The sequence below is a fragment of the Neovison vison genome, chromosome 6, assembly GCF_020171115.1.
Source record: "Neovison vison isolate M4711 chromosome 6, ASM_NN_V1, whole genome shotgun sequence".
In the NCBI taxonomy this organism is placed as follows: domain Eukaryota; kingdom Metazoa; phylum Chordata; class Mammalia; order Carnivora; family Mustelidae; genus Neogale; species Neogale vison.
The window spans coordinates 197,873,691-197,884,616 of NC_058096.1; the positions used below are offsets into that span (position 1 = coordinate 197,873,691).

At 47.4% G+C, this 10,926-nt stretch overlaps 1 protein-coding gene across 1 annotated transcript in view; it reads right to left on the reverse strand.

Annotated features, from left to right (window-relative positions):
- Positions 1 to 9,915, reverse strand: part of PXK (PX domain containing serine/threonine kinase like) — a 76,797-nt gene extending 66,882 nt beyond the window's left edge. Inside the window, 1 exon segment of the mRNA XM_044253301.1 lies at positions 9,742 to 9,915. Within this exon segment, the coding sequence (XP_044109236.1) occupies positions 9,742 to 9,843 (102 nt within the window). The 5' untranslated portion in view covers positions 9,844 to 9,915.
- Between the last annotated feature and the right edge of the window lie 1,011 nt (positions 9,916 to 10,926).

Here is a 10,926-nt window from a genome sequence, read left to right on the forward strand (position 1 = left end):
CCATGGCCTGGAACAAGTTACTTACCCTCTCTAGACCTCATTTTCTTCCAACAGAAAAATGGAGATAATAGCTCAATCCAGAGTTGTCATGAGAATCAGGTAAGAATCTAAAAAAGTCTGAGCAATTGCTTTTTTAAAGTTAAATATATGCTCACCATATGACTAAGCCATTCCATTCCTAGATACCTGCCCAGGAGAAATGAAAGTCTGTCCACACAAAGACTGGTACCCAATGTTCATAGAAGCTCTATTCCCAACAGCTGCAAAGTGGAAACAAGCCAAATGTCCACCAGCTAATGAATGCATAACAAAAGGTGAAATATTACCCAGCAATAAAAAGAAACATGCGACAACATGAAAGAATCTCAGAGCTTTACACTAAGTGAAAGAAGCCGGATGCAAACCATTATATCTTAAAAGATGCCATTTATATATACGACATTCTAGAAAAGGTGAAATGACAGTAACGGGAAGCAGGCCAGTAGTTGCCAGGGATCAGAGGAAGGATCCTGACTGCAAAGAGGCCTCAAGGAAATATCTGGAGTGATGAAAATGTTACAGTGGTTACATGGGCGCCTGCATTTGTCCAACTTAGGAAGTGAGATAAGTAATATAGAGAACTTAGCACAGGGCTGGGCCCTAGCTGTTATCATGGCAAGTGCCACTGCCTCTTCAGTACTGCCTGAACTTTCTAGAACCAGACTCAGACTCACGATCTTCCTGGGTAAACCAGTACTGCTCACTTACCCTGGACCGTTTCTCTATTCTATTCTCTATTCTTTTCTGGTGCCTTCGTTTCCCTTGTGGCCTCTACCTAGCCTCTGTTGCGTTCCTGCCTCTCTCCAGTCCTTCTCTCCCCACTGCCACTGACCTGATGTGGCCTTTCTAACCCATCGCTTCACTACCACCCTGAACTCTCTTCTCCCCTCCCTTCACGCTTTGCACCGACCCCTACTCACCAGCAGCAAAATAAGCTTCCTAAAAACCACTTCCACATGCTACATAACGTGCTCACGTCCCTCACTACTGTTCAGATCCCTGAGCCTGGCCTCCAAGGGACCCCAGAGCTGACCCAATCTCCCCTTCCCATCTTCTACTTCCCATCAGAATCCTCCATGACAGATCCTTTTGGAATGAACAAACAAAGGCAGGGACCGCATGGGTCTTGCTCTGATGTGCTCCCCAAGTGTGCAGCATGGTGCCAGGAACAAAGGACACGCTCACAGCAGCATGGCTGAATTAACTAAAGTCTGCAAATGCAACCCAGCTTCAGAGAACACAGCTAGTCATTCCTTAATATTTTAAACTGAGATCCCGGGGCGCCTGGGTGGCTCAGTGGTTTAAGCCGCTGCCTTCGGTTCAGGTCATGATCTCGGGGTCCTGGGATCGAGTCCCACATCGGGCTCTCTGCTCAGCAGGGACTTCCTCCTCTCTCTCTCTGCCTACTTGTGATCGCTCTCTCTGTCAAATAAATAAACAAAAAATCTTAAAAAAAAAAAAAAAATTTAAAAAAATAAATAAACTGAGATCCTTATGGGGTGGGTTAGTAACAGTTTAGAAGAGGATGAACAGCTACAGTCTCAGGAAGGATTTATGTATTAAAGGTTACAAGGCTTCTGTTTACATTTCTAATTTTTAAAAAATACATCAATAAAATAATTATTTAAATATTTTCTCCCTTTGGGACCCCTGGACGGCTCAACTGGTTAAACATCTGCCTTCAGCTGACATCATGATCCCAGGGTCCTGGAGTCAAGTTCCTCACTGGGTTCCCTGCTCAGAGGGGAGCCTGCTTCTCCCTCTGCTACCGCTCCCCTGGCTTGTGAGCTCTCTCACTGTCTCTCTGAAAAATAAATAAAATCTTTAAAAAAAATTTTTTTTTCCTCCCTTTAGCCCAGAACAGACTAAGAGCCTCCAAGTGAACTCACAGGAAACATGGGGCCAGTCACAGAAATCAGATGAGTGTGTTCATGGTTTATTTGGTTTATCACAGTTTGGGCCTCTACATAGCTTTTCAACTCTTTTTTTTTGAAAGATTTTATTTGTTTATCTGACAGAGAGAGACACAGTGAGAGAGGGAACATAAGCAGGAGGAGTGGGAGAAGAAGAGGCAGGCTTTCCATTGAGCAAGGAGCCCGTTTTGGGGCTCAATCCCAGGACCCTGGGATCATGACCTGAGCCAAAGGCAGAAGCTTAATGAAGCACCCAGGCGCCTGCTTTTTAATTGCGTTTGCTCTGCGTCATACATGGTTTCATTTATACCCATTAATGGACCATGACTAAAGACAGGCTTTTATTAGGAATGCCAATGGTAAAATATGAGTTAAGTGAGAAGTCAGTGAGAAATACGAGAAGTGAGAACCATAATAAAATTGGTAATTCTGCAAAATGTCCGAAGATGCACATTATCAGAGCCTTAAGCTGTGTTCATCTTCTCACAATTCTCACTGCCTCTTGTATTTCAAAAAACAATGTAATTCAGATCCCAAACATTAATATAATTTTCAATAATGTACTGATCTGAATAAAATATTTTTTTAATTCAAAATCACTTCCAGAGGGGGTTTTTTATAACTCAGTAGTACGATGAAAGGAGTCTGCAAGTTCAAAAGCCTGGGGAATGCTAATTTAGAACCTGTTCTCTGAGAAGCTGTTGAGGTCAAAGCCCCAGGAAGGACCTGGGGGGCTGGAGCCACTCCCACTGTCCCCTCAGCGCTCCCAGGCAGGCGGGCACTTTCAACACCTTTGGTTCAGACTTCGGCCACCTCTACCAGGAAAGAAGCTCCCTGCTTCCTGCATCTTTTTATCTTAATACACCGCCCAGTGCCCCGTTCACAGGAGACTCCTCATAGGTGCTTGCTAAGGTTCCCAAACCATAGAGTCTTTCCGACAAGGAAGAAGTTCTGCGCTTCACAGAGTGAAAGACACCCAAAAAGTCTGTGCGCACAGCCTGCCTAGGGGAAAGGAAGTCAGCGGGGCTCCACAGAACAGAAGTGCCAGTCTCAGGAAGCAGTGTTCTGAAGAGGTCAGCTGCCCCCCAGCCCGCCCCCTCACAAGTAAGGGTTGGCACGGTCTACTCGGCAGGGGCAAGAACAGAGCACAGCGCTTTCTATTTCTCACCCCACTGCCACAGGAAAATGTGTGTACACCGATGTTGGGGACGCACAAAAGCTTCAAGGTAGGGCGCCTGGGTGGCTCAGTGGGTTAAGCCGCTGCCTTCCGCTCAGGTCATGATCTCAGGGTCCTGGGATCGAGCCCCACATTGGGCTCTCTGCTCAGCAGGGAGCCTGCTTCCCTCTCTCTCTCTCTGCCTGCCTCTCTGGCTACTTGTAATTTCTCTCTGTCAAATAAATAAATAAAATCTTAAAAAAAAAAAAAGCTTCGAGGTAAAGAGCTGAAATGGGCATTTGCCAGGCAACTCCCCCGCCCCAAGGCCCAGCCTCTGGGAGCCTATCTGCCAGTTCCGTGGCCGAGGCCGTGGCCGGCCCATTTGCCTCTTCCACCTCTTCCGCCGCCTCTGAATGCCAACAGCTGGCTCTGCTGCCAGGCAGGGGACCCAGGCTGCATCCCCTGAGCCTTGCTATCAAAACAGGTTCCTTCAGAGCGAAAAAGAAAAAGGTGGTAGGGGAGTTGCTCTTTGACAGATCACTGGTCTCTTTTTTGCCATTTGGTAGTAAAGCGGTCACAGCTGACAGCAAAACAAACTTTTAAATAAATAATTCTCCTTTTTCTGCTAAACATACCTGAGCGCCCAGCAAGTACCAGTACCTGAGAAGTTAGTTACCAGTGTTCTGGCAAATACAGAGGTAATAAACTACATCAAAACAGCTGATACTTATGTGCCGATCTCTGCTTAGAACGTTCCACGTGTGATCTCAGTTAATCCTCACAGCAGCTCTAACATACTCTTATCATCTGCACTTTACAAAGAAACAGAGATTAAACCGTTTGTCCAAGGTCACTAAGGTTATTGTCCCTCTGCTCCTCCCTTACCCAAATAGAAAACAAAGTAGTAAGAAATAACAGGTATGGAGGCACCTGGATGGCATAATCCGTTAAGCACTGACTCTTGGTTTGGGCTCAGGTCATGATCCCAGAGCCCTGGGATCGAGTCCCACAACGGGCTCCCGGTTCCACGGACAGCCTGCTTCTCCCTCTGACCTTCTCCCCTCTCATGCTCTCTCTCAAATAAATAAATAAAATCTTAAAAAAAAAAAAAAAAAAGAAAAGAAAAGAAAGAAAGAAAGAACAGGTATGTAAAATGCTTGCATGTTTGGAACCAGTAAGGCTCAATGGGAGTTTCACAGGAAGGAAAAGCATATCCAGCTCTGCAGGGGGACCTGGGTGGCTCAGTGGGTAAGCATCTGCCTTTGGTTCAGGTCATCATCCCAGGATGTGGCACAGAGCTTTGTTTCGGGCTCCCTGCTCAGTGGGGAGTCTGCTTCTTCCTCTCCCTCTGCCTCTTCCCCTGTTTGTGCTCTCTCTGTCTCTCTCTCAAGTGAATAAATAAAATCTTTTTAAAAAAATAAAGAAAAGCATATCGAGCTTGGTAAGGTAGTTGTCCCCAGGAAGGGTTCCCTGAGTTGTAGCTCAGATAACGGCAATCATACAACAAATCCATTTACTCAACAAACAGGACCGAGTCTTACTATTATACGCTAGGGAATGTGCTAGTTTGAAATGGAATCAAAGTAACAATACACAGACATGAAAGGCTGGATTTGGAGTGGGGGATAAACTCAGAGAGAAAGACATGGACAGAGGCAGAACAAGCCGCCCACAGGCACCACCCAAATGCCCCTTGCTCTCTGAGTGGCGGGAAGGGGCAGAAGTGAGTCCTGCATGCTCAGAGCTCCCGGAGTCAGGCCTGCTCACCACCGCACCCCCAGCACCGACCGCAGTGGCCGTCGGAGAGCCACAGCCAGAACCTGAGAAGCAGCACGGAGTGGAGAGCAGCAGGCTGTTAGTGAATGTGGTATGCACAGGGGGACACACGGGGATGTCTGGAGCACAGCGATGTGTCAACCAGCCCTTCCCTGTGCTCTGGGGGCGGACAGTGAGAGTGCTCAGTGTGGTGTGAGCAGGCCCTCTTCAGGCTCCATTTCCCCCTGCAGGACTAAAGTGCACCTGTCCCCGCCCACCAGTCCCCGGTCACCGGGCGAAGGGCAGGCTGGAAGGCGGGCATGCGGAACAACACTGCCTTCCCTTTGCACCTCGGAAACAGCTGCGGCATCGTAGACCCAGGTTTGTCCCTTACCAACGCTCTTGTCACTCCCTCCTCCCGCCACCCCAAACCAGCCTCAACTGAACTGCGGAGAGATGACCAGTTTCTGAGGAGCCACACAGAAGCAGTGTGGCAGCCTGGTTGAAATGTCATAAAGAGTAAGGTGGCCAGGGCGCCAACACCCTGCTGTCCCACACAGAGGCCCGTGCCTTCCGCTGGGCTCCTGTACCAAGTCATCTCAGCACCTACGCCTCAATGCCCCCAGCAAGGTGCAACCCAGAGTAACTCCCTCCCACTGACAGGACAGAATTCATCTACTGTTCCAAAGCCACAGCTTCCTGAAAGCAGGGTTCATACGGCAGCAAGACAAACTGTTTAGATACGAGCTACTTCAACCTTGCGGTTCGAAAAACCTTCTCCAGCAGTGATTCTTAACCTAAGATTCAATGCCAAAGAGCAGGCTTCAGGCCAGGGAGGATCTGGGAGGTTATCTTAACATGTGTATGAGCATTTACAGAGAATCTGTCCCTCTGAAAAGATTGTGAAAGGAGGTAAAGAACTTGTGCTAAGAATGTGTCTCGAGGGCGCCTGGGTGGCTCAGTGGGTTAAGCCACTGCCTTCGGCTCAGGTCATGATCTCAGGGTCCTGGGATCGAGTCCTGCATCGGACTCTCTGCTCAGCGAGGAGCCTGCTTCCCTTCCTCTCTCTCTCTGCCTGCCTCTCTGCCTACTTGTGAAATCTCTCTCTCTCTCTCTAATTAATTAATTAATTAATTTAAAAAAAAAAAACCATCTGTGTTTGACAGGTAAAGACTCTGACTGACTTGTCTACACCTCAGGAAACGGAAGACCTCAGAATCCCACAGAACAAAAGCTCAATGAAAGCAGGAGCTATCTAGCATACCACCAGATCTCCAGCATGTGTTTGGCACACAGTAGGTACACAACACATTTTTCTCAAATTAATGAGAGCTGTTGAATAAATAAACTGTGTAAGAATAGTTTCCAAAAATCAAAGGTTCAAAGAGAGAACAATTTTCAGTAAAGATCTCAACATGTAATATTATCTTTCCAGATTTAAAAAAAATTGTGTTATGCCTCAAATACCACTAAAATTATCTTTTGTTTCTCAAGAACAAAATGCATCAAATGCAGAGTAAATAGGCCTTGAATCAGATGAGCCCCACAAAAGAGTATTTTAAAAGGAGCAAATGGAGATGAAGCATTAGCACACTATAGCACACTGACCAGCAAAAACCTGATATGCATATTTGATAAAAACCCTCTCCAAAACTATCGGTTTCCTCTGGTTTCTGTTTCAGCTAGGTAAGCACTTTTTCAGTCTATTGATTTTTAGAAGTTTTCCCTTTCACATCACCAAGAACATCTCTATTTCTCTTGTCTTCTCTTCAGTAGCCCCAACTTTCCCACAATTCACCTGTATGGCTTTTTATTCAAATTCCTTTTGTTTGGAAAATCCTTCCCTTTCCTCCCACCGGAGCTGAAAGCATCCTCCCTAACTATAGTCCCTTTGGATTTTATGGAAGTTTCATTTCCTTGCAGCAGAGGCCTGGTCTATTTCCTGAAGCCAAATTCATTGTGCTCCATAAAAGTGAAAATAAAATCATCAAACCACAGTCAGGAACAGAATCATCTACCAATCTGTACCCTCTCTGCCAGTTTCTCATGCAAATATGCCTTTCTCGCAGTGACCTTGTGTTCCCTCCATCCTGGCATCTGTATTTTCCAACCCACAGAATGTTTCCCTCCCAAGTCCATAAATTTTAAATCCTATGTAACCTAAAATTTTCTGCTGTAAATTCTCTTTCCCATAGCTAAACAACCTTGGTAAAGGGAAGGAACCATGGACAGAAATTAGCTATTTACGATAATAACACTTTACCATGTTTAATGCTTTGGATGTTATTTCACCAGGAAGTAAAGAGATGGAAGAAAAAAGAAACGCCCTTTAGGAATACTTCATAAAGACTGTTGCGTCTGATCTTTGTAACAACCTTGGAAGGCAGGCAGAGTACGCATTTATTACCCTCTTTACAACATCAAAATACACATCAAAAAGTTAACCTTCTTATGACTTGCCCAACCAATGTCCAGAGACTAGCAAGTGTCTGCCCAAAACTATATTAACATCTTGCCTCTTCCAACTCAAAGGCTGTCCACTATATACTCTCTCTCTATGTTTCTATCCTACAGCCAAGGAGAATATCCATTTTTCAGCATTTCAGAGGGAGGACTGCCCTGACTTTTGGGACACCGTCTCCCTTCAGCTGACAAATAGGAAAGTCACCTTCAGTTTTCCCAATAGAAAACAATGCTCTTTTCTTTCATATGCCACCATTAACAACTACTTCTTTCCAAAATAATTTCCAACAGTTCCTGTTTTAAAGGGACTTACTCATAAGGGGCTAATAAGCCAGAAAGTCTGCATCAGCATATGATTTTCTCAATAAAGTTCAGGGCTGATGCAACATTTCCCACTCTCCAATTCTACAGCTAAAATGACAAGAACATAGAACAGTCAAAAATTGCGCAAGACAATGCTACAGTGTTTTTTACTCCACCACATCTGCCTCTAAGGGTCTCCTGTGAGTCACTATCTTTTGTGATCAGTCATCATTATAGGGACTCCCATTCTCTACTCTAATTATTTTATTTCTTAAAGAAAAGCTCAGCAGTAGAAATGGAATCTTATTACATCTTTCACTACCTTTCTGAAGCACTGACCCCCTTAACTTAGCACCTTAGAAGCCACATTGTTCCAATTTTCACCATTAAAACACTGTTTTACACAAAACAAAAAAGAGGCAAAGTAAGGTTGCAATTCATTTGTTTATTCATTCAACAAACACATATGAAATCCTATCAGACACCAGGATTTGGGACCCAAAATTAAGCACCTGTCCCTCCTCTCATAGTCTGGTAGAGAAGAAAACTAAAGACGTGATTACGGAATAAACTGATCTAGGTCAAGGTGGAAGTGAGCACAGGGCTTGGGGCAGTGGCCATCATGGAATGCTTCCTGGAAGAAGTGATCTGTGAGTACTTATAAGCATCTCTTTACTTTCAACACAAAATAAATCTAAAAGACTCAACTCTTCTTCTCGGAAGTTTGTACAATTTACGTGCCAAAAGCCAAGTCAAAAATCTAATTTAATATCAGAATTTATTCTTGACTACCTGCCCTAAATTTCAACCTTTAACCCATACTCCCACAGGTATACATTACAAAGGGTAAAAATTCTGTCCAACACAGTGCCTTCTCCCCAGTCTGTAAAAGAGGATTAAAGATAAATGAGAAAATGAAATGCATTTTTAAAATGTATAATCATCTTCCTAACTGGAAATGAACACTTTGAACAATCCAAACCCTACAAAGCACAGCTATTGGAAGAGGAAACTGAGGTTCAAAAAAGTCCCACTTTAATACAACAGAATAAAAGATCTCTTTGAAGTCACCAGAACAGCTTGAACAAAAAGAGAGACAGAAGGCTATTGTGGGGCTTTAGCCTCCAGATGATGAACCCTAAACACACTGCAATGGTAAACAAACAAGCCTCAGAGCTGGAATCTGATTTGGTGACCTGACAAAACAGTACAATTTAAGGAATCTCTCTCTCCCCATTCATTATTTCTCAAACAAAGTCCTACTGGCTGACAGCTCCTGTTTTTCTGCTGGTTTCTAGGTTTATTGCTTGTAAATTATAATGCACAGTGTTCTTTAAAAAAAAAAAAAAAGGTACAGGCAAATGAAAACAATCCTGGTTTTAAAGACCCATAAAAGACAGTATATGTAACAAATGAACTCTGTCTGTGTTTACTATGAGGACCTATTACTCCTTTATGCTACTCTGGTGGATTTTAAACTCAAATGAATGCTACCACTGCCCACTAAAGAGCAGGTTAGAGGAGGGAAGGAGCACACTCATACACCTGCCTCAGCAGGACCCCAGACTGCCTCCCTCACCACTTCCTGCGCCTAGGCCAAGCAACTGCCCACCAACTGGGGCGGCAGACACCAGCCATTTACATTCTGCTATCCCAAGAAGTAGGCTCTAAAGTCACACTTCGATTCGGCCAGGCACATCCACATCGCCGCCACTCAGCTACCCAGCTGAAGGGAGGAAAACTCGCGGCCCCAGAGAGAAGGCTGGCGGCGGGCAGAAGTGGAGGAGGGGGTCCCGGCTGTTCCCTTGACTCCGCCTGGCCAAGGTGGGCCCGGGAATCCTACAACTCGGAGCGGCACCACCGAGCCCCTCCTCCTGCTTGGCCCAGAGGGCTGAGATCCCCACCCCCGGCCCCTGCAGACCTGAGTTCACCTGGGCCCCGGGGCCCCTGACCCAGAGCCACTGTCACGGAACTACCCTCCCGCCCTGGGCCGCCGACCCCCGGCCCTGCTGTCCGGCCGGGAGACCCTGCCCAACCCGCGCCGGGCCGCCCGAAGCCCTCTCCCCGCCCGGGGCCGCCCCGCGCCGCCCGACCGACCGGCGGGCCGCGCACCGTGTGGGACTGCAGGCTCTGGCTCGCCTCGATGGCTGCTGTCAGCGGCACCGTGTCGTCCAGCAGCACCTTGCCGGCTGGCGGCTTCTCCATGAAGGCCATCCCCGGACGCCCGTCCGCCACCGCCTCGACACCAAGAGCAGGAACCAGGCGCGCCGACTCCCGCCGCCCGCCCGGCTTCGCCGCCGCCGCCGCCGCCGCCGCTGTCAACACGCGCCGCCCCGCGCGCCGCCGCCACCCGCCGCGCCCGCGGGGTCCTAGCGCCGGCGTCTCACCGCCCTCGCTGTCAACACTGGCCGCCCTTCCCGCCGCCGCCTCCCCCGGGGTCCTAGCGCGATACTACCGCGGTCGCCGCTTCCCTGGACCCGCGTTTCCAAGCTCCTCGCAGCCGCCCGCAGACCCGATACCCTCAGCATCCAGCCTCAGACCTGGGACACTCCACCCCAAGACACCACGTCCAGAGATCCTCAGATCCGAAGACATGGCGTCCTGAGCCCTGTGATCCAGGAAATCTCCGGCTCAAAGATTGCCAAACCAAGCCTCGCAACGTTGGGCTTTTCACTTTAGGCCCTCGAAGCCTGGACTAACAGACTTGAGAGTTTTACAGCTGGACCTTTCCCACCCAGACCTCCCAGGCCCAAGGAGCCTAACAGCCAGAAAAGGGACCTTCAGGATGAGACTCTCAGTCCGAGCCCTGCAGACCCAGAAACTTTCTAAAACAAGCCCCTAAGATTCAGGTTTTACTAAACCTTGATCCTAGCTTTTCAGACCCAAGAACCTAAGAGCTAGGTCCTCAGAATTGAACCCCACAATTGGTGCCTTCGGACCCAGAACCCTCAGACCCATGTTCTTGGAACTGGGGATCCTAAAAGCCGGGCCTCAGTCCAGGACTCCAACCTCCACCCTTGGCCCCAGCCACAAAAGCCTTGTCAAAAAGAAAACCTTAGACCCAAAATGGAGTCACTTGTGCTAGGCCACATGACCAAACCAGAACTTACTATCTAACCTAAATGTGGTTTCAAACTCTCCCAGAAATGTAATTTTAACAGTCAGTCAGGAATTTAATGGCCGGCCCCAGTGAGGTAATCTGACCCACAGACTCTCTATCCCACCCCCCACCCCCAAAAGGGAAGATGAGGTAATTTGCATGGTAAGACCCCCTGCCCTTTCCTCTAACGAAAAGTG